Below are 25,212 nucleotides of genomic sequence, written 5' to 3' on the forward strand. Positions count from 1 at the left end.
GCGAAAGGTCATTGAACCAGAGTTCATACTTAAGGAAAAAGAGTATATGTTTTTTTTTTGTATGAAAAATCTGCTTTAGAAATAAGAGAATGCGCAAGGTCATTAAACCTTTGATTGATTATTTTTTTTTGAATTTCTTGTTATTTGATTAAATCATTAATTGAATTTAAAAATGATAAAGTTTATTTTAAAAGAATTTCTTATTTTAGTTTTAATTTTTGAATAAAAACCTACCTATTATGAAAAATAATTCTAAAATATTTCGTTTTTATGACATCTAAAATGTCAAGTGAATAATTTAATGAAGTGAGCTTGGGAAAGGGAAATGAATAAGGGTAGTTTAGACAATAAAAAGTTAAGTCAGAAATAAAACATTTTTGACTTCATTATAGGGGTTATCGTGAATAGAATTTATGTGGACGGTAGCCAAAGGAGAGTTAACTTTACGAAGTTTACCGTGGGAGGGCCACCATAGGGAACTGAATCCAGCTAAAGTTCCATATTGAAGATTAGGTTGAATAAAAATAGTGATATTTGTTAGCTGCTTTTAGTTTTTCTTTTAGATTTAATTTAATATAGGCACGTTAAAAGGTACACGGCGGTCCAGTGGCGGTTGCAAGATCCCACCCATCCGACGAGCTAGTTAAATTGGCATTCGCTAGCGTGCCTACAGCACCCAGTCGACTAGACAACCTAGTTGCACGTTCATGGGTATCTTTAAGGATCCTGTGGTTTAGGGATATTCAAGGAGTTGCATAAGATCGCACAATTAGTGAACTAGGAATAACACACATCCGTTACAAAATTTAGCAAGACAAAACTGAGATTGATATTTTTTGGGATGATAATAGTTGACATTTGCGCAGAATTCCAAAATTTGATTTAACTATAAAACAAAATGTATTTTGTATTGATTTTGAAACAAGGTCATACAGTGTTTACCCATTGAAATACATGCAAAATTAAAAAAATCAAAAATGGAAGTTTTATTCCACATTCTAAAAAAAAACAAATTTTTTAAAACATGAAAAAATACAAAAATTGTTTCTTGGCAAAAGATTTTTAATTTCGAAGAATTTTTAAAATAAGAAACGAAATGTTAATTCGAATTTTTGAAAATATCACTGATTTTATTTTTAAACCGAAACATTTTGTAAAAGTTTTTTTCAGTAAGAAATAGTAAGAAAAAAAATCAATTTTTATTAAAATCTGTTTAAAAATGATTCAAAAATTCTGAGTGTAATTTAAATTGGCTTAAGACAATTATCTCTCATTAAGAATTTTATCTCAAATGCAAGGTTTTCCAACAAAATCTTAGCAGGCAAAATTTCATTTCAGAAAAGAGTTTGTATTTTTTTTATATATTTCTTATTTACAAACTCTAAAAAAATTGTTTACTATCATTCAAAATGTTTGTTATTTGTGTGACCAGTTTCGAACTTAGAAAAAAAAACAATTCTGAAAAGCAAATACTTGTAGTACAGTTAAATTAATAGTTGAACAATTTTTGGCAAAAATGTAGGAGCTTTTAGAAATTTGAAACCTTTCTAACCAGTTTGTGGACATAAAAGGACAAAAATCCTTAAAATGTTGCGTTTTATAAACTTCCCATAGGAAGTTAGTGCAATGGTTCCGATTTGTCAAACTGAAAATTTTGACATTTCTCGACGTTTCAAGGTCCCTAGAGTCGAAATAACAGATTTTTAGAAAGATGTCCGTATGTTCGTACGTTCGCGACGTTTTTTTGTAGTCCATAGCTAAAGAACCAGAAGAGTTATCGATTTTAAAAGAATTTTGTTATACAGATAATAAGGCAGAAAGATGCAGAAAGGGTTCTCAAATAAATTGCAAGGGCGGTTTTTTTACCATAGCAGTTTGAAAAAAAGGTGAAAATTTTGGTTAACCCACTAGACACTTGAATTAAATTGAATATAGTATATCGTAACGTGATATCATAGAAGAATATTTTTGAAAAAAATCCATTTAACGGATTTTTTTATAAATCAAAAAACCTGAAGAAAATTTTGTCACTTCCAAAATTTTATGACTTAAATATGATTTTTTTTTTTTTTTTTATATAATAGATATATGTATTTTACCTATTCACTTAAAACAAGAGATATTATGAGAAGTTTAATAAAGAAAAAAAAAAAAAAAAAAAAAAAAAAAAAAGAAAACAATTTTGTGCAACGAAGAATAACATTTTTGACATTTGATAAAATGTCGAGAAAAATCGGATTGACAGTGTTTTTACAAAAAATTAACAAAAGTTGGTAAAAATTGGTTTTCGACTCAAATATCTTTTCAAAAATTTGAGGTAATAGCTTCCTACTAGTTTTAACTTATAAGAAATATTGTTTTTAGCATTAGGACGAAATTTGATAAAAATCAAATTGACAGTATTTTTACAAAAAATAAAAACCTAAAATAAAATTAATAAAAGTTGGTAAAAATTGATTTTCGACTTAAATATCTTTTTAAAAATTGTACATATTGGCTTTAAACTACTTTTATCATTCAAAAAATATTTTTTGTCAACATTCAGTAAAATTTTGAATAAAATCGAATTGACAGTTTTTGTTAAAAAAATAAAAACCTACAAAAAATTATCAAAAGTTATTAAAAATTGATTTTCGACTCAAATATCTTTTCAAAAATTGAAATATTGGCTTCAAACTAATTTTATCTTATAAGAAATATGTTTGCAACATTCGGTAAAATTTTGAAAAAAATCTAATTGACAGTTTTTTACAAAAAATAAAACTCTAAACAAAGAAAATACTAAAACTTGGTAAAAATTTACTTTCGACTCAAATAGCTTTTCAAAAATTAAAAATATTGGCTTCAAACTTATTTTAATCACACAAAATATTGTTTTCGATATTGGGTAATTTTTATATAAAAATCCAATAGTCCGTTTTTTCATAAAAAATAAAATCTACAAAAAATAGTACACAAATTTGGTAAAAATTGATACGAGTACATATAGACAAACTTTTAAGCAAGACAAATCGACAGACGGGATGGGAAGTTATCAGTGTGGGTCGCATCCCAGCCTTTTTTTTTTGTAGGTTTTAAAAATTAACAGAATGTCAAAAACAATATTTTCTATGAGAAAAAATGGTTTGAATCCAATTTTTTTACTTTTTAAAAGATATTTGAGCCGAAAGTAAATTTTTACCAATTTTTAATGTTGTTTTTATTCTGTATGTTTTTATTTGTTGTAAGAAAAAATGACGATTGAGTTTTTCTCAAAATGTTATCAAATATTGAAGACAATATTTTTTTGAAAATAAAATTAGTTAGAAGCAACAATCTCAAATGTACTGATTTAAGCCTTAATTTTTACCAACTTTCACTAATGTTTTTCTAAGGTTCTTATTTTTTTGTAAAAAACAGTCAATTCAGAAGATAAAAGAAAAAAAGACATTCCAGTAATATTCCAACTTAAAAACACTAATTTTACTAAGAATTTAAATTATTGTTATTTGTCCATTTTTGTTAATAAAAGTTCATAGCAGTATCGGATCTAACGACAAAATTTGAGAACATTTCTTAAATATAAATGCATTCATTTTTAAAATGAACGAACTTACAAATTGGTTGAATTAACTAGGGCTACACAATTCCGAATATTTTATATATTTTACTAAAAAAAGGAAACAAAGGGTTTAATTCAACTGAATTACAATAATGGGAACTAGCCACTGACAATTTGTCATATTAAAGTCTGTTGAAACCTGTGTTAAATAATTCTTCACAAGACTTTTGATTTTATTTTAAATTGTCATTGATACCGGGGAAAATTTTTAAAATTTTAAAAATCTGTAAAGCACTATCTCACCAATAAAATAAAATACTATTTAATTTGCTTAAATTTTACGGCCAATACAAATACTCCGGTATCTATAAATTTTCAGAAAAATGTTCACTTATTGATATATCAAATTTTTTTGCCAAGATTTCTCAGAAACAGATTGTTCAGAAAACAAAATCCAAAGCTTTTAAGCTGCAGTTGAACTTAAAACAGCATCAAATAGCAATCACGGTTGGGAGTCTATATAGGAATCGAGCCTACATAAAGCGGTTCATTGTTAAGGTTTGTCTTTTGTATTTTCACCAATAGATATCTGATGATGATGATGATGATAATAATAGAGGAATAAGCTGACATTTGTATGTTTCCAACATAATGGAAATCCTATTTCAAAACTGTTCTCATTAAAAACCACAATAAAGTTCGCAAAAGAGCAAACAAAAAATAGCAACAAAAATCACAAACATTGATGATTATACAAAAAAAAAAAAACAATCAACTAAAAGACTCACCAGCAGACACTAACAATAATGAGCTCCTATGGCACATGCAACATGCCGCATGCAACCATGCAAAACGCACATCAATCAACATGCAATCACACACAAAGCCATGCCCTAGAAAAATAACAAAAATGCGCTATGCTACTGTATAAAGGACTTTTTGCGGTAGGTAAATATAAGTAAAAGTTTAAATGAAAAGCCATTGTGTGCAAGTGCAACACCAACAAACAATATGCCAACTAAACGAAACAATCATTGGCATAAATGAGAGATGAGGTAGGATTTTCAAAACCCAACAAACAATACTCAGACAGTTTATAGCTTGCTGTTCTTGCTATAGAACACTGAACAGAACACAAACAAAAAACAAGCTGGATATTAAGATACTAGCAGCAGTAGGTAAGGGTTTTATGCGGGACTTGCTGCATTCAAGCATTTATACTACCACGAGCATGTACTCACCCTGATGATCTTTTGATCCCTCATAATTTTGCGTACACAATTCCAAACGAATGTCGCAACCATACCGCCTAGGATTAATCCAAACACAACGATTATGATTTGAAGGTGCTCTGACATTTGGGCTTCTTTATTCTGTGGAAAGATAGTAGAAGAATAGAAGAATAAAATTGAACAATAGAGGAGTATTGCGTGAGTATTGTTATTTTTTTTTAGTTTGAATAGGTTAACATTTTATAGAGAACATAATTCAGTAGGTATTAACAATAGTGTAGGTAAGGTAAATATTATTCGCAATGGTTAAGAGCTAAGACAGGGTACCTTTTGTACTAAAAATCTATTGTATGGTTAAGGTGTCGTAACTCTAATTACAAAATTATGATCCTTTTGACAGCGTATGATGACGATGTAATAAAAGTGTGCACTTGGGCGTATACGTACTTTTTTATTTTATTAAATACGTTGTTTGTTAAGAGAGGTTTAATTTCTTATACAATTTGAATACAATTCAAAAACAGGTATAGTATTTTTATGCAATGGTACTGTCAACAATTTGAATTTTAAAGTTTAATTTTATGCAACTGACATACCCTTCAAAATATCCATAAACTTTTTACTCTTATTTTATGACTACGAATCATCATAAGAATAAAGACCTTTGGTGACCTAAGAGTTTTATAAAATTATTAACTGTTGGTTATTGTCCAATATTGCCAACACTTTGTCTCTTTGAGTGTAAAAAAAACTAACTTTTAGTCGCATTGGAAAATTGTATCAAATTCAAGGCTTAAAGATAAGCGTTAGTAAATTTCACAAGTAAAATTAAATTAAAAAAAAATATTTTAAAAGCTATTTTGCAAGTAAGTTTGAAAATTTACCCTAATTTCTTTATTAGTTTTTTTCTTCTTACTTTTAATCATTTCGAATAGAAATATTATAATTTTTTCATAATTCATATTCACAACAAACTTTAGTTCCATTCTTACAGATAAAACCTTAAAAGTTTTGTATAGAGATTAAAGTCTGAACGAATAAAATAAAAAGAGAAAAAAAAACGAATAACCACAATTCAAAGAATCCCACGGTATAGAAATTACACAAAACCACCATCAGATTACTAAATTCGAATAAAACTGTCGCTCTTTTGTAGAGTAACAAAACAGTTCCCAGTTAAAACATTAAAAAAATAAAACATAATATATAAAAATGAAAAAGAAAATAATTGTTTAAGGTTTAAATTTGCCGTCTTCTTTGTCGACTTAAAAACAGATTGCAGCCTTAGCCAACTTTTGTGCTTATCCCAAAAAACCAACGAAACCACAACATCCTACCACTATGGTTGTTTCCTTTCGAATAAGCTATGGTATGGTTATAGTCCTATATGGTATATAGGACTGTTCCATATAGAAAGGACTAAGGATACCTTTAATGTAAAACTCATGAAATTATATATAGCTCCAAAGTTTCACACAAATACAAATACCACAACCAGTATAGTTAGTAAAGGTACCGCACCTTATATGTATGTATATAGAATCTAGCATTTTTTATATACATAACTATCTTACCTTCATTGAGATCTTAAATTCTTTTTCAAAGATTAACGATTTCCGGTAAAAAGTAGATAAGAGAGAGTCAATAAGAAAACAAAAACAGCCATGGCCCAGGATCCATTCAAAAGTATGTACTCGTAGCAATGGCTTTCACTTTTAATTTCCTGTGGCTTCTCATTTTGACTGGAATTTTTTGTTAACAAATATGTAAACGGTGTATTTTCTTTATAAAACATTTAAAAAAAGAAAAATTGGGTGTGTCTATGTCCTGACACATGAGTTTTACCTTCAAAGAGCATTTGTATCACCATAGAGTTTGAAATACTTTGTTAATTTTTGCATATAAACGAAAAGTGGTAAGCTAATAAAAGCCTTAGTTTCTTAAGAAAAAAGGTTTTCCAAATGAAAATCAAAGATCCCTAAAATCAAAAAAAAAGGCCGAAATCTCGAAAATTAAATTGAATTAAATCACAAATTACACAAATTCTAAAAATGTATGTTATAAAACTTATTCTTAAATTTTGAATAATGTTTAATTTTTTTTCTTAAAATGATTTATTATAATCCAAAAGAACTACATTTTGAAATTATACATAATCGTTTAACAATAAATTACCGACGGAACCACTGAGAAGAGAAAACCTAGAAAGTACACTGCGGCGTATGTTTGCTTTTTTTTAATTGTAATTTCACGCGCTTGTCAAAAATTTTACTCTGATCTCCTGATAAATGAGTAAAACAGAATTTAGTTGTTTTTCCTTGTGACCACAGATGTTTTTTTATCGAATCAAAGAAATTCTAACAAATTTTGTTGGTTTTTATTTATTAAACTATTAAAAACACTACTCATAAAAATTCAAAAAATAGATCTTATACTTTACAACGACTCACAATCCTCCCTAAACCCACCCCAAAAATTATCTTTTGTTTTGTTTAACATCAGAAATACAAATTTCATAACTTATATGGGGACATTTGGCCACCTTGTATATACTCTAATATGCTATAACAGAAATTTATACAAAAACTGTCAAAACAGAAAATATTGGAAATATACACTTTTACAAAAATTCTTATAAAATTGTTATGTTTTTAAATATTAAGAAGTTTTTTGAAGAAAATTTACTTCAACAACTTTTTGCAAATATATGAAAAAAATTTGCCAGTTTTTACTTTAAGCGATTTAAGAATGTCATTGTCTAAAAAATAAAATAAATAAATTGGGTGGTGCAGCAGTCCGTTGAGAAATAGGGCCTAGTGACTTAAAACTCTCAACCATTCCTGCGTGCGAGTGCTGTTGTCAGGAATGGAGGGTACCTACTGTTTTAAGATGAATCCGAACGGCAAAATTTGAGAAAGCACTTTTCATGAAAAGAATTACTCTTATAGAATCTGTCAATTCCTCGCAAGAGGCAGTACCCTTGAAGAAACATTAAATGGCATAGACAGGGATCGAACCCAAGACCTCTGACATGACAGTCCAACGCACTTTTTTACTTGCGACATATAGGAACTATATGGCAAGTTTTGCATTCGTGCAAAATTTCGAACTCGAGATTTTAATCAAACATGATATTACGATGGTAGACAAGTCGAAAAAAGTGGGTCCCGCGATTCCGTCCGGTCGGTTTTGTCTGTCTGTCCACGCTCCTACAGCCTAAACCATTGGGTCGATTGAGTTCAAACTTGGAAGTTAAGGTTTTGAGCAGATTCGCGTTAGGCGTTTTTTTTCATTTTTTTTTAAGATCAAAACTAACAGGGGCCACCATACAATGCTCTTATATTGCTTTAACAATATTTGATAATCAAAAGTGCAATTTTTTATTGTTTGGATTTTTAAAAAAATATTGAATTTTTTTTTTCAAAATTCGATATCTCGAAAACGGGTCAACATTTTTTTACGAAATTAATAATCTCTAAATAACTGCGTACCAAATATATTTTTAGAACAAAATTTAAAAATTTTATACATATATAAAAAATTAATTTAAAAAAAAACCGCTCTAACGATTTTCAAAAAAAAATTTCGAAAAATCAAATGCTTTTTTATTTATAAAACAACATTTAAACAAACTTATTTTTCGGGCGAAATTTCCAATCTTAAAATAGTTTTTTTTTTTTAATATTTTAACTGTGCATGAGCCCGAAAGAGCGCATTATTTTAACAAAATTGTAATTAAATTCCCAGCTTTTAGCTAAATTAGTGCATTTGGTACATATTTATGTATTTTTATAACTAAAATTATTGTAAATACCAACGATATGGCCGCCCATGTAGCGCAACTGTATCGGATATGATATATTTAATCAACAATCTATTTTAAAGTGTCTATGAAGAAGTAATATCTTGGTAACTTTGTATACCTATGTGATTTTAAAATATTATTCTTTACGAATAAGGTTGTTTCACACATGATTTACTTTCCTTCGCCTATATAAAAGAATAAATACTTAGTACAAGTTAAAGAAACGGGCCAGAAAGAGTATGTGTTTTTTTTTTTTATTAGAATCACTTTTTCAATATACACATTATACCTATTTATAAAAGTATTACGTACAACTTCTACAACTACTGCTCACGTGTCACTTCATAACTAAAATCCAAAACGCACAAGAGCCTGACTGCAGACAACACATAAACAGCAATTTCTTGTACCTGTTCGTATGCTTGTTTTTTTTTTAACTTTAACAAAATAAATAAACTGAACGTAATAACTCCATGTTTGTGCTGAAAACTTGTAGTAAAGAAGGAATGTATGTACCTTCTAGCTACCAATAACATTCCTTCATTATCATCATAAAAATATCCTTATCTATCTATCTGCATAAAGCACGCCAATGAACTATTCTTTATTCGTTTTAGACATCTACCTGCTACCTAACTACACAACCAATCGGCGATCGCTTTACAATTTAAACATTCATGGTCCTCTTTCTTATCTTATTTATTTTCCATCCTGGTTCATCTAATATAAAATTACAATAAAGCTCTATCTAAAGGAAAAAAGCTTTGAAGAAACAAGTTGAATCTATATGAATCGCATCGTAGCTTTATACATAATAGACACCATTTTTCATATACAAAGATCGTACCCAAGTAAAAGCAGACTTATGAATATAAATAAAAACAAATATCGGTAAAAGATCCTAAACAGCTGTCCTAAGCATGTAAAAGTGACTTTTACCCCCTTATTAGACTCAATATTAAGCCATTTTGTTTTACTTTTATGTATTTTATATAAAGTGTATTGAACAAAAACAAATTCATCAACCTTCATATGGAAGCTCTTTATGTGAAAACATATCCAAGGTTAAGCCTAGTACATACTTGTGAACCATCTCGTGAACCCATACAAATTTCAGTTTTTGGTTCACCCGTGAACTTGCTCGTGAAGCTGAGTGGAGAACAAAGTGGAGAGTTTTCGTTCACGGGCAATTCACGTGCAAAATGTACGGGAACTGTTGGTGAAGCTGAAGTCAAATGTTCACAACGTGTACTCACAAGTGTGTACCAGTGAGCAATGGTAAAAGTTCACTTTCTCCACTGGCGAACGTTCACTTCACGAGGAAGTATGTACTAGGCTTTAGATCAAATAGAATGAAGGAAATTGTGTAGACTTTTTGGGTCGAAAATTAATTATCTCCCTTACTCTGTTTGCTGCTTATGGGAATGGAAATAATATTTTTTTCTCGCTCCCTCTGAATTTCTCCACTTTCGATACTAACGCCACGCCAACGACTCGGTAACTGGTCGCCCTCAAAGTTTCTGCTCATGACAGTACTATGGTTTTCATATACAAAGAACTTTGAAGAGAAACTTATTTTACAGGTATATTTTTAAATCTTATATAAGTACTTTTTTAAACAGACTCTAAGCATACAGGAGCAAGTTCGTGCGACCCAGTCGTGCATTTCATTTTAATTCATTTTTATTTATTCAATCTTGGACCTATATTAAAGCTAGACATAAATTCATAAAACTAGCCTAATTATCCATAACTTACAACTAACTTAATGGTCTCATAGAGCCACTCTAAGTTAAACTATAACACTAGCTTTATATGCCCTTTCGGCCCTAAGATCTATTTTAACTTCAATTCAATTTTATTTATTTTTGTATTCATTAGAAAATTTAAAAAAACTAATGTCAATATAATTTTTGTTTGTACTTAAAATTAGGTCTTTAAAAATTAAAGCTAAGTTAAACTACCTATTCTACCTATAAACTACTTAACCCCTTACAGCGGCAAACTCACCGCTCCCTGTTGAAGACTATTTTTAATTGAGAATGTTGTGGTAGAATTAAATTGCCACTTTTGACAACAAACTTTCTACCGTTAAGCATATCATAAAGTATATACAGCAATGGCTTGTCTGTGTCCGATTTGGTAAAAGCTTTGTTTAAACTAAGTTTCTAACTTTTAACATTCTATAAAGATTTTTTTTGTAAATCAAGAACTCCAGTATTAAGCAGACTTTGAATGAAAACAGCATTCAATGAACTTAATCTGTGTTTTTTTTTTGAAGGTAGAATGTATTGAAAAATCTCTTCTCTCTAAAAATGCAAATATTTTATATTTTTCAAATTTCATGTGAACCTGAGTTATCACATTCATAAGTTTTATACAAATTCTTAGAGACAAAATTTAAAGTTTTGTATACAAATTATCGTTATTAGTTACTAGATTTTTCTTAAATTACTATTCTAAGAAATATATTTAGGATTTCAAACAAATGTTTTTAAGTTCCTACAATTATAATAGTAACTTATTTTCTAAGTATAACGCAATTTACTAAACAAAACAAAAATAATCTTACAATTTATTTCATGCTTTAACCCTTTTTAAAAAAGTCTAAACATGTCTTCACAGTAAATATGCGTTGAGAGAAATTTGAAAACCATCCTCAATAAAAATAATGAACATATAATTATTGTTGGAGATTTTTAATCTTACTAATGTTGAATGGGTTTTTGATCAGGAAGAACCACGACTGTTATCATTTAATGTTAACACAGATTTTGAATGTGAAGTAATTGATTTTTTGCAAGTTATGACTTGACTCAACTTAATTGTTGCAAAAATAATTTAAATTGTATTTTTGATCTTGTTATCCTGTTTTTTTCCTAACTCTGTTCACCATTTAGCTCTTAATGTTAATTTTTCATTCAATAATTACTTCAAAATAACAAATTGTAACAAATTTAAATTTGAATACCCAAATTCTAACTACGCAGACAATGCTAGTTATTTGGCGGGTATTCCGTGGCGCTTAAATTTCATTATTGATAATTTGAAAGCGTCAATTGATATGCATGTCCCAAAAGGTTTGGTCATTTATTACTATTAAACAAATGTAAACAGATATAGTCACAAAAAACAGAAACGCTAGAGTTCTAATTCGCGGACAAACATTACAAGTCAACAATAAAACATTTTATTTTGATCACAACAATAAACTCAAATGCGACGAAAAAGATGGAATACATATGCTACAGCAATTGATTTGTGACAGCGAAACTGACAGTTTATTCACCACACGTCAGAATGCACAATATACCAAGGATGTAAACACAATGCCTTCGACCAGTGCTGTCGTCAGTACTCCTAAACATAATATTTAGTACTAAAGCCGTCTGCCAAATAAAAATTGTATGTAATGATTTTAGTTATAATAAGTTAGAATTCTTTAAGATATTATCCTACAATGTGTCAGGGCTTCTTAATAAATCACTTTTTACCGAGTTTTATAAATTTGTGAATAATTTTGAATTTGTATTTTTATATGAGACATTCTTGACGGAAAATTATTTTAAAAATGTTGAGAATAAGCTAATAGATTATAATTTTAAGTGGATTCCTGCAGTAAGAACTCATACGAGGGGTAGAGCAAGTGGAGGCTGTTTCTTCGGATTCAAGAAAAATCTCAATGGTATCAAATGCGAGTTTCATACGCTTAATGCAGCATCATGTGTGAAATTGAAAATGGAAAACAAGATTTTGTGGATAATACCTCTTTACTTAAATTGCAACAACTGGGAAACTGACTTCGAGCAACTAACCGAGCTACTAAACAACAGAAATGCGTCAAACGTTTTAATGATCGGAGATTTCAATGCAAGGGTTGGACAAGAACCAAGTGTGATGAACGCAATCAATGGAATAAATAGGCGATCAAAGGATGCAGTATGCAATGCAAGGGGAAAAAAACTCTTAGAGCTCTGCGATTCTTTTGCGCTTCGAATTCAAAATGAAACTAGTTTGAGCGACGGTGTCGGCAATTTCACATTTGCCAGCGGGCAAGGAACTTCGGTGATAGACTATAGCATCTTAGGTGAGGAATGGGAGCCCTATATTACGGACCTTGAAATCGAAGGAGTACCATACTCGGACCACTTTCCAATAGTTGTAACCTTTTATAATAAAATAAATACTTCTGAAGAAACTACGAGCATGAAGCTGCTTCCAAAACTAAAATGGAAAGAGTCAAGAGCACCTACGTATAGACGTTTACTTGATTTGAAGCTTCAAACTCAAGAGGATTTGGATTTTGGTCATTTAGAAGAAATAATCAAGACCTCATACCCACAAAAGCAAGTTAAAAATAAAGTAGGCAGTAAAGAACCGTGGTTCGACGAACAATGTCAGCTTGCGCGCATGGATATATTTCGTTGGCTTAATATGTTCAGAAATTTAAATAAAAGTCGTTTTAGAGATAAATATACCGAGGCGAATAAAAAATACAAGGAGCTGTGCAGAAGCAAAAAGAGAAGCTACAGTGAATTAGAAGCGTCGAGGTTGGCGAATTGTAAAGATGCATCGGAATTCTGGAAGCTTGCATGGAAACTTAATGGCAAACAATTTACTATAAATACGAATCTCTGTAAGAATGCACTGAGGGAACATTTCAACGTTTTGCTGAATCCAACACCAAGTACCTTAAATTGGCAATATGCAGTTCCTGGATTTGAAAACGAAATTTTAGATACTGAAATCACTTCGCATGAAATTGACTTAATTTTGGGAGGCCTTAAAGATGGAAAGGCCCCAGGAGCAAACGGGATACCTGTGGAATTTTATAAATATGGGACTAACAATTTGAAGGATTGCTTGTCAAGACTTTTTAATAAAGTGTTTAATGGTAATTTAACGCCAAAGGAGTTCCGAGATTCGATCGTATTCCCCATACATAAAAAGGGCTGCTTAATGAATTCTGCAAACTATAGAGGAATCTCGTTCCAAAACTTCACTTATAAAATATTTACAGCAGTGCTACAAAAACGCCTTACAACTTGGATAGATTCGCAGAATTTGTTAAAAGAGTTTCAAGCTGGATTTAGAGCAGGGTATTCGACAGTTGACAACGTTTTCATTCTGAGAAGTATATCGGAAAACTTTTTGTTGCAAAATAAAAATTGTATGTATTCTTTATCGACTTCAAGGCAGCCTTTGATACCATAGACCGAAGAGCTTTATTATACAAATTGTATGGAGTGGGCTTGTCACGAAAATTTGGGCGAGTTCTGGAAGCTTTGTATAAGGAAACACATGCAGCAGTGTGGAATGGAGCATAACTTTCAGACTGGTTTGAAACTGGATCCGGTGTCAGGCAGGGATGCGCATTAAGTCCAATATTATTTGCTCTCTTCATAGATGATCTGATTGACCCGGCGTATAAAGTATAAAGGCGCTTCTCTTTGCGGATTACGAAGTAATGTTTGCAAATTCCCCTGAAACTCTGCAACTCATGATCAATAGAGTACATGATTATTGCCGGTTATGGAACCTCATAGTCAATATCGAAAAATCGAAAGTAATGATTTTTAGAAAAAGTGGTGGAAGAACCGCATCAAACGAAAAGTGGAAATTCAATGGGGAAAATATTGAGATTGTCAACGATTATAAGTATCTAGGTGTCTACTTCTCGGAGAACTTGAGTATGGAGAAGCATTTTAAGGAAAAGCTCCAGAAAGCAAAAGCAGCTATCAATATCTCATGGAAGAAATGTTTTATGAACAAAAACATCGCACATAGCACCAAATACAAGGTATTTGAAGCAGTTGCGGAGACCATTCTGCTATATGGATCTCAGGTTTGGGGAAGTAAGAAGTTTGACACAGTTGAACAACTTTTGAGGTTTTATGTGAAAAGGATATTTCATCTACCAGCAAACACGCCTAATTATGTTATTATGATTGAGACGGGGCTATCACCGCTGTTCATAAAAACGCTTAAGCTCCAAGCGGATTATTTACTTAAGGTTATGATGATGCCGGAGACTCGACTTATTAGGAAAATCGTAGTAAAAGCTATGGAAGGTAGAAAAAGTTGGTATGCAGACTGGATGGGATTGGCACAGCGTTGTAATTTAAGCTTAAATATCAACATTGAAGATGTGGCAAGTACTAAAGGAAATTTGTACGAGATAATAGAAAAAGCAGATGAGCAATATAGAGAAGATTACGTAACGGAAGCATCTGGGTCGTTGTACAGATCAATCTATAGTAGACTTAACCACAACTTGGTAAATACAAATTACTTTCACGACTCTAATAGTGTACAAAAAATTTCTACGATGATCAGGCTTCGAAGTGAATTGCTGAACCTTAATTATATTCCCCACAGAGCAGATTTGCCATTGGAATGCAGTATATGTAACCTGGCCGAACGTGAAGATGTTATCCACTTCATTGGAAGATGCCCAACTTTAAGGGAAACGAGGAGAAGTGTCTTTGGGCACGATTTCTTATCGGAGGAAGAGGTTATTATGCAACTAAATCAGATAAATGTTCCGCTACTTTATGAGTATTGCAAAATCGCACTAAAATATGGATTAAGAATACAAAATGAAAGCTTTTAAATGAAGAAAAAATATATATAATTATGTATATGCATATGTTCCCCCTTATTCACTATTGTTGTAACAATCATTCTGTATATAAATAAGAACCTGAAAAAAACACGACTTATTTTAATTTGAGGAAAACTTGTATTACAAACTAGTAATTATACTTTATTGCCAATCTGGCAGACGGCATTTTGCCATGCTATATAAACCATTTTTGTTAAAATTTAATGTTAAAATTTAATTATGAATAAAAATACTACTACTACTACTACTACTACTACTACTATTAAACAAATGTCATATGGTATTCCTAGCAGTATAAACAACCTTGGTTCTACATTTTCGGATCTTTCAAATATTTGTAATTCATTTGCCCATTACTTCTATTCAAATTATTCAAAATCTAGTTCAGATCCATTCAGAATAAACGAATTATCTAATCATAGTTGACATAGGATTTTGGACAGTAAGAAATTAATATTTCGGAAATCGCAGAAGGTCTTTTGAATTTAAATAACGATTGCGAGGAAGGCCCTGATGAAATTCCACCAATTATTTATTTTCCCTCCTTTATCATTTTCAATGCCTCTTTTGGGTAAGGTGAATTTCTTTCAGTGTGGAAGAAATTATTTCTTTCTCCAATTCATAAAAATGGTCCTAAGCAGGAAGTAAATAAATACTGTCCTATTTATAAATTATCAAGTATACCGAAACTCTTGGAGAAAATTATATGTGAAAAGTTGAAATTTCTCCTTGAGGAGCATATTTCACTATTTCAATATGTCTTTATTGCAGGAAGATCACTCGAAGGAGGCTACCAAATTGATGTTATCTATACTGATTTTGCGAAGGCTTTTGATAGAGTTAGTCATACTATTTTTATTGAAAAACTTAAACGATTTGGTTTTCACTCAAATGTGCTCTCTAGCCGAATTATTGTTACCACGGGTGTCCCGCAAGGAAGTCATCTTGGTCCCCTTCTTTTTGTAATGTTTATCAACGACTTCGCTGATATCTTCTTAAGGTCTAGTACACTTTTATTGGCAGATGATTTAAAGTTTTTCAGATGCATACATTCTTCAAATGATTGTATTCTTTTGCAAAATGATCTCCAAAAGTTAACAGAATGGTGTACAACTAACCAATTATTCTTGAACGTTAATAAATGTCAAATTTGTTCCTTTTGTCGCAATTTTTCGAAAATTTCTTTTGATTCCAAAGTTAGAAACTTTGTTCTTGAAAGAGTTTTGGAGAAAAAATATCTTGGTGTGTTGTTTGATTCAAAACTAAACTTTAGCAAGCATATAGAATATATTGTAGCTAGATCCAATTCAATGTTAGGTTTTAGTTAACGTAAATCAAAATACTTCAAGGGCGCTTTTGTCCTTAAATCTCTATTTTACTCCTATGTAAGATCAAACTAAGAATACTTTTGTGTGATTTGGAATCCTTTCTACAATATTTATTCAAATAGAATTGAAATGATCTAAATCAAATGTACAAGGTTTATAATTATAGGTTGGAACATCGAAATCCCGTCGTACTTGATTAGATGTAAACTTCTTGGAACTAAGTCACTTGAAAATAGAAGGAAAATGTTTTCAGTAACGTTTATAAGTGACATTTTTTGGTTGTTGTTATAAATTATTATTTATTTCTTGACCTTTTGTAATCTAATTGTAGATGTTAAGATCTCTAATTGATGTGAATAAATAAATAAATAAATAATCTGGGGACCTGTGGTATGCAAAAAAAACGTATTTAAAAAAATATTCAAAAATGTATGCTTTATAAAAACTATCGTTTGCATTTAGCAAATAACTGAAAGTTAAGGTAACCATTTCATGATTTTAACGTGGGTTAAATATTATCAAATACTAAGATGATATAAAAACGTATACAATTTCAAAATAGTCTTTAAAGCATATTAATTTAATTGGATTTAACATTTTGTTTAATCCGTTTAAAAAAATTACGCCTTTGTCTTTGAATAAAATAGTTTAAAAATCAATTATGTATTCATAGCATGTATTCGAAAAACTTGTCTTAGCAGGGGAAGAAAGAACAAGTTGCATTGCTATTAGATCATGAAGTATTTTATAGATTCGCTATTAATTAAATATAATTTAAGGCAATTACCTCACAAGCTTCTTCATCCCAACGAAATTTGCAATTTGCTCGTCCGTTGCATTTTAAATTAGCTGCTATACATGTTGCATCTTCACAATCGTACTCTTCTTCAGCAACACAACCTGCACAGCACACGTTTGATTCACACAAATATAAAAAAGAGAAAGATATACATTATGTATAAAGTTTAAAGGTTATTTTAAAGAAACAAATGGCTTTTATGATAAAATATAAATAAAAATGTTTGTACCTGTTCCTTTATCCCTGAAGGCTGTATATAAAATACTAAACGATGAATTGATAGCTATTTGTTCGGCATAAAATCTAATGTGTAAGATATTCGATTCAGATGCTACGGGTTCTCCTGTCGAACCACAAAAGTTCTTAACCCTTTTTTTTCAAGGAGTTTTCGTGTGTGAAAAAATAAGAAAAAAATAAACAAATTGACAGAGGTAAATTATTATGATAGTAAAGACGGTAAACAAATGTATATAAATGATCGTTAAAGTGAAGGCTTTTATATAGTAAATTTATTTAAACAATATTTTATGTATGCATACAATTGTATCCTTACCTAGAGGGTATATTTGTGTCTTTTGCAAATATATCAATAAAATTTATTTCACAATCGTTGGGTTTGTTCAAACTAAATTGAAGAAATTTTACTTGAATCTGCAAAGAGAAAGAAGAAAGCAATAAAAAGGATTAGCTTTTTTGATTGAAATTTATTCATGGTATTCATTAAAAATCACGTTGTCGTTTTAATAAATCATTTCATTCTGTTTCTATGAGAATCACGTATAAATCTTAAAAACTTAAATTTTGTATTAATTGCTCAAAACTAAAGGTTTTTGGTAAAGTTTTGCAATTTTGAAGCTATGTGCATATTTTTGCGTTTAAATATTGTATTCTTTTGAAAATGTTGTTTTTCAGATATGAAAACGACGATTTTCATCAGCGATAACATAACAGCAATCATTTTATATATCTCTTTCAACGTAGAGCCTTCGAGTATATTTTATACAATGTTTGGAAAGTCTTCTTTAGCCATTACAATTACATTGTTTTTGCAATAACAAGTCCAAAATGTCTTTGACCTAAAAACATACTCCTTAAACATCTTGGTCAAGCAATAAGTTGAGATACCCAAACAGTGTAATCTCGTGCCAAATGGTCTATGAAAGATTAAACCATAATCATATTAGGCGAGTAATTTCCTTCAGTAAGGACTAACAGATGAACCATTTTGAAGGATATGATTATGAGTAACAGCTTATCCCCTCATAATGTAAGTAATGGTGATGACAACTCGACAAGAAAAAATAACAATATAGAAATAAAAATAAAAATAAACAAATATAAGCTTAAAACTTATTCAATGACATTTTTCTATTTATTCAAGGATTTACTTTTGTTTTGTCTTAAAATTAAATGTATTGTTTTTGGGTTTATTCTTTTTTAAATATTTAAAAACTTTTTGAAGTTTTTTATTTTTTTTTTCTAATATAAACACTTTTTGTATGAACTTGTGCAAATGTTTGTATTAATCTGACAAATATTTAAATTTTCCTTAAAATGCTTAATGTAAAAATTATCAATGCAAAAAATTTATTTAAATTTGAAATTTTATTTATGTTCTTATTCAACAAATATTTTGTATATTCGAAGCTTTTGCGTTAAATTAAAAATACATTTCTACTAAATTTGGCATCAAAAATGAGATTCCGATGTTATCGAAGTCGAAAAAAATGGGCCCCCGATTTCGTGGACCAATCTGTCCTGGTCCCTACAGCCCAAAACAATGGGTAGATTGTCGTCAAATTTGGAAATTAAGATGTAGCGATTCGCGTTAGTCGTTTTTTTTTTGTTCATTTGTCTTAAGGCTCAAAATAACAATCCAGCTCCAGAAGGGTTCCACAAATAGAACCGTTATCTAGCTTTTAAGTTTTCTCAAGAAGTAATCATTAATTTCAATACATTTTATCTCCACAAGCTCCTATAATGTTTCAAAAATATTTGATAGTCAAAAACATCGTTCTTTATATATATGTAAATATTTTTTTGAAAAAATATTACGACTTTTTTGATTATTTGCTGTTTTTGAATAAAGCAGGTTTGTAAAACCCAGTAGTGCGTTTCTTTTTTTTTTAATTTCAATTTTTATAAAACAAAAAATAGAAAAAACAATGTTTAATTTTGTAGGTATTTATAAATTGTTATTTTGGCCGATTTTGTTCCTTAAAAAAAAACTGTTAATCAATTTTTAGCAAACATAATTAATATTCAAAAAAATATTTTAAATATTATTGAAGAAGTTTGAAGTGAAGCCAGTATCTTAATTTGTTCAAGATAATTGTTAAATTGAAAATTTTGACATTTCTCGAAGTTTCAAGGTCCCTAGAGTCGAAATAAAAGATTTTTAGAAAGATGTCTGTGCGTAAGTGTGTACGTACGTCAGTACGTCAGTACGTCCGTACGTTCGCGACGTTTTTTTCGTCGTCCATAGCTCAAAAACCAGAAGAGATATCGAGTTCTAATAAATTTTGTTATACAGATAATAAGACAAAAAGATGCGGTACGGGCTCTAAAGAAAATTGCGTTTGTGGTTTTCTTACCATAGCAGTTTGAAAAAAGGTGAACATTTTGGTTAACCCTAAATATCTTACGAACCAAAAACGCTAGAAACTTGAAAACAAAATTTTATAATATATTGTAACGTGTATCAAAGAAGTATATTTTTTGAAAAAAAATCCATTCAACGGTTTTTTTATAAATCAAAAAAAAAATTTGTCACCTCCAAAATGTTACGACTAAAATATGATTTCATCTCCAAAACAATTTTGTGCAACGAAGAATAATGTTTTTGACATCTGACAATATTTAAAAAAAAACCAAGTTGACAATTTTTTTTATAAAAAATAAAAATCTAAAAAAACATTTCTCGAAGTTGGTAAAAATTGAATATCGATTCAAATATCTTTTCAAACCTTCAAATTTAGGCTTCAAATTTATTTTATCTTATTAGAAATATTGTTTTCAACATTTGATAAAATTTAAAAAAAAATCAAATTGACAGTTTTCTTAAAAAAAAAAATAAAAACCTAAAAAAAAACAATACTAAGACTTGTTAAAAATTTACTTTCGACTAAAGTATCTTTTCAAAAAATTTGAAATATTGGCTTCAAACTTATTTTATTTCACAGAAAATATTGTTTTCGATATTCAGTAATTTTTATATAAAATATAACATCTGCAAAAAACAGTACGCAAATTTGGTAAAAATTGATACGAGTACATATAGACAAACTTTTAAGCAAGACAAATCGACAGATGGGATGGAAACGTAGCAGTGTGGGTCGCATCCCAGCCCCCTTTTTTTTTTAATATTCAAAAACTTTGTTGAAGTTTTTTTTTTTAATTTCTTAGTATAACTATTTTCTAACATAATAACAATTTTTTGTATTACTTGTGAAAATATTTGTATTAACCAAACAAACATTAAAATTTTCCTTTAATGTAAAATTAATTAATGCAAACAAATCAATTACTTTTTAAATATTATTTATGTTCTAATTTAACAGGCAAAGAAATATTTTGCGTTAAATAGAAAAATAACATATTCTACTTAACTTGGGATGGAATTGTTAATTTTATGACTTAAAACAAAAATTCAGCTGCAGAAGACCGATTTTAATAACTTTTTTTGCACAAGCACTTATACTGTTTCAAAAATATTTGCAGGTCAAAAACGTTATTCATTGTTTATATATAAATAATTTTTGAAAAAATATTACAAGCTTTTTTCGAATTTCTATATTTTGTTAATGGGTCATCATATTTTTACGATATTTACTCGTAAATGTCAAACAAATATATTAAGCTCTAAAATGTATTCAGGGTCTGGCAGCGAGGTAAAGAAGATTCGAGCGGGTGTCATTCGAGGTGCGGGAAAGCGTGTTGTTATGAGACTTGTTGCAAAATAATATTTCAATAACCATTAAGCCATGATCGATTGCGCGTAGTGTGCTTGCTTACAACACAAACCTTTTGGTCATTCAAAAACAGAGGCGATCTAGAAGTTATTTTAATATTGGCCAACACGGTCGTGTTCCAAAGTTTGTTACGCTAATGAAGTGAGTAAATAGCTTAAGACCAAACTAGTTCTTTGAGAACTAGATTTGCACGAGGAAATGATCGAACGGTAAGGACTACACAAAAAAATATTGAAAGAGTGCATGAAGCAGTTGAAACCAGACCTTGTCGATCGGGTTTTTTAAGAGAAACATGTAATGGATGTTTGATCTTAAAGCAAGGGTATGTGGAGTGGCCCCCTCCATTACAGATTTGTTACCGTGAGATTACTTTTTATGGTGCTATCTCAAAGTGAGACGATAATTCAAGACATTCGAGCAGATCTGCATCAATGCTTGAGAGGAGTATGCAGAACGTCTTACAGCTCCAGCAGGAGTGTTTTTACAAAAATGGACATCAATCGACTGATGTAATTTTTCGTACGTTGTTAATAGTTTAACTTCAGTTTTTTGACTGGGTTTGCAATGAAAATATCTACATAAGTTATACTTTCATGGATAAAATTTGAGTTTTAGTGAAAATGATTGTGCAACAATTTTTCTTTCACACATTTCATTATGTTAAAAAAAATCACTAAAAATTTTCAAAAAAAAATTAATAAATCATTTTTTTTTATTAATTAAAGGTTATTTACTGTTTTTGAACTAAGTCTTTTAATAGAGTAGCAGGTTTTTGCGACCCAGTAGTGATTTATTTATTTTATTTTAATTTTTGTAAACTAAATATATTGGTTGATTGTTAAGATATTTTTTATAACATGTTATTTTGGCCGATTTTGTTCTTTACAACAAAAGCTGTCAATTAAATTTTTATAAAACATAATTTATATTTAAACAAATATTTTAAATATTATTGAACAAGTTTGAAGTCAGTACCTTAATTTTTTCGAGAGAATCAAGTCGAAAAAATATTTCACCTATTAGTTGTACTTTGTATGTTTTTATAAACACTCAATTTTATTAACTTCCCATAGGAAGTTATTGTAATGGGTCCGATTTGTAAAATTGAAAAATTTGACATTTCTCGACGTTTCAATTTCAATGGAGTCGAAATAAAAGATTTTTTGAAAGATGTCTGTGCGTGCGTGTGTACGTGCATTCGTAAGTGCGTACGTCCGTACGTTCGCTACATTTTTTTCGTCGTCCATAGCTCAAGAACCAGAAGAGATATCGATTTCAAATAAATTTTTTTATACAGATAATAAAGCAGAAAGATGCAAAAAGGGTGCGCAAGAAAATTGCGTATGTGGTTTTTTTACCATAGCAGAAATCCTAAATATCTTACGAAACAAAAACGCTCGACACTCGAATAAAATTTCGGCTAGTAAATTGTATCGTGATGTCAAAAAAGGATATTTTTGAAAAAAATCCATTTAGGGTTTTTTTTATCAATCAAAAAAATTGAAAAAAATCTGTCAACTTCAAAATTTTACGATTAAATTATAATTTCATCTCCAAAACAATTTTGTGCAACAAAAAATAATGTTTTCGAGATCTGATAAAATTTTGAGAAACATAAAATTGACAGTTTTTTTATAAAAAATAAAAATCTAAAAAAAACATTACCCAAAGTTGGTACAAATTTAATATCGATTCAAATATCTTTTCAAAAACTTAAAATTTAGGCTTCAAACTTATTTTATCGTTTAAAAAGTATTGTTTTTTTTATTGTATAAGAAGACAGTTTTTTTACAAAAAATAAAAACTAAAAAAATTAATAGAAGTTGGTAAAAATTGATTTTCGACTCAAATATCTTTTCAAAACTTTGAGGTATTGGCTTCAATTTATTTTAATCTTTCAAAAAATATTGTTGTCAACATTCAGTAAAATTGTGAAAAAAATCGAATTAACACTTTTTACATAAAAATAAAAATAGACAAAAAAATAAAAAAGTTGTTAAAAAAAGATTTTCGACTCAAATATCTTTTCAAAAATGTAAGATAATAGCTTCTTACTAATTTTTACTTATAAGAAATATTGGTTTCAACATTAGAACAAATTTTGAGAAATATCGAATTGACAGTTTTTTTACAAAAAATAAAAACCTAACAAATAAAATGCACGGCTGGGTCGCACGAACTTGCTTCTGTATGCAAAAAGTCTGTTTAAAAAGTACGTATATAAGATTTATATTATTATATTATTATTTATATCTGTAAAATAAGTTTGTCTTCAAAGATATAAATGTCATTTGATTTGTAAAGAAAACAGCAATTCATCCACACAACTCATCCTAAGACATTTCATCCCGAAAGTGAAATATACTTGTAACCGTACTTAACGAAAACAATTGTTTATGTATTCAACTATTTCGTTCAATTGGATAGCCTTATTTTAATTTCATGTTAGAAGAACCAGGATGGAAAGTAAATTATCTGAAGATAAGAAAGAGGAAGAATATGTATGTTTAAATTGTAAAGCGATCACCTATTGATTGCGTAGTTAGGTAGGCGTCTAAAACGAACATAGAATAGTTCACTCCGTGTGCTCAGCTTTATGCAGATAGATAATGACATGCTTATGATGATAGTGAAAGAATGTCATTGGTAGGTATCCTTCTTTCCTACAAGTTTTCAGCGCAAACATGGAGTTATTCCGATCAGTTTATTTTTTTCGTTAAAGTTTAAGAAATTGCTATTCATGTGTTGGTTACAGTCAGGCTCTTGTGCGTTTTGGATTTTAGTTATGAAGTGACACGTAAGCAGTAGTTGTAGAGGTTGGACGTTTCTTTAAATAGTACTAAGTATTAATTATTTTATATAATCGAAAGCAAGTAAAATATGTGTAAAACAACCTTATTCTTAAAGAATTATATTTTAAAATCTAATATACAAAAGTACCAAGATAATACTTCTTGAAAATAGATAGTTGATTAAACATAAAATAATCGTTTCACGGCCATATTTGGTATAAAAATACATAATTTGTACCAAATGCATTAATTTGGATAAAAGATAGGAATGTAATTAAAATTTTGTCAAAATAACTTACTAAAAAAAAAAAATTCAATATTTTTTTAAAACTCCAAACAATTAAAAACTGCACTTTTGTTAATGATATATTGTTAAAGCAATATAAAAGCTTATTCAGAAAAATTAATGAAATCGGTTCATAAGTTGCTGAGAAAATTAAAAAAAACAAAATAACGGTTCTATCGGCGGTACCATTCCTGAGCAATACAAAAATATGTTTTTCTTATAGAAAGAAGCCAAGTTAAAAAATAAAATTTTAGAGTAAATTTTAAAAAATCTATTGGTTTGTTTTTGAGGAAATTCGAATTTCGTCTTTTGACCACAAAAATTGTATGTTGTAAACTGTTAGTTTTGATCTTAAAAAAAAAATGAAAAAAAGCCTAACGCGAATCTGTTTAAAACCTTAACTTCCAAGATTGACCTCAATCGGCCCAATGGTTTAGGCTGTAGGAGCTTGGACACACAGACAAAACCGACCGGAAGGAATCGCGGGACCCACTTTTTTCGACTTCTCTACCATCGTAATATCATATTTGACTAGAATCTCTAGTTCGAAATTTTGCACGAATGCAAAACTTGCTACATAGGTCCTATATGTCGCAAGTAAAAATGTATAAAAGTTGGTAAAAATTGATTTTCGACTCTAATATCTTTTCAAAAATTTGAAATATTGGCTTCAAACTTATCTTACAGAGAACATTGATTTCGATATTCAGTAATTTTTATATAAAAATCCAACAGTCGGTTTTTTTCATAAAAAATAAAATCTATAAAAAATAGTACGCAAATTTGGTAAAAATTGATACGAGTACATATAGACAAACTTTTAAGCAAGACAA

At 29.4% G+C, this 25,212-nt stretch overlaps 1 protein-coding gene across 2 annotated transcripts in view; it reads right to left on the reverse strand.

Moving 5' to 3' along the window:
• LOC129944563 (neuropilin and tolloid-like protein 1) overlaps positions 1–25,212 on the reverse strand; it is a 217,089-nt gene that overhangs the window by 33,702 nt on the left and 158,175 nt on the right. For both annotated transcript variants that reach the window (XM_056054088.1, XM_056054089.1), the window contains exons 7-10: positions 17,884–17,981; positions 17,560–17,699; positions 17,319–17,431; positions 4,783–4,914 (exon numbers count right to left, since the gene is read on the reverse strand). In XM_056054088.1, coding sequence (XP_055910063.1) covers positions 4,783–4,914; positions 17,319–17,431; positions 17,560–17,699; positions 17,884–17,981 — 483 coding nt within the window. The remainder of the gene's footprint in view (positions 1–4,782; positions 4,915–17,318; positions 17,432–17,559; positions 17,700–17,883; positions 17,982–25,212) is intronic.

Source organism: Eupeodes corollae, chromosome 2 (genome assembly GCF_945859685.1).
Source record: "Eupeodes corollae chromosome 2, idEupCoro1.1, whole genome shotgun sequence".
In the NCBI taxonomy this organism is placed as follows: domain Eukaryota; kingdom Metazoa; phylum Arthropoda; class Insecta; order Diptera; family Syrphidae; genus Eupeodes; species Eupeodes corollae.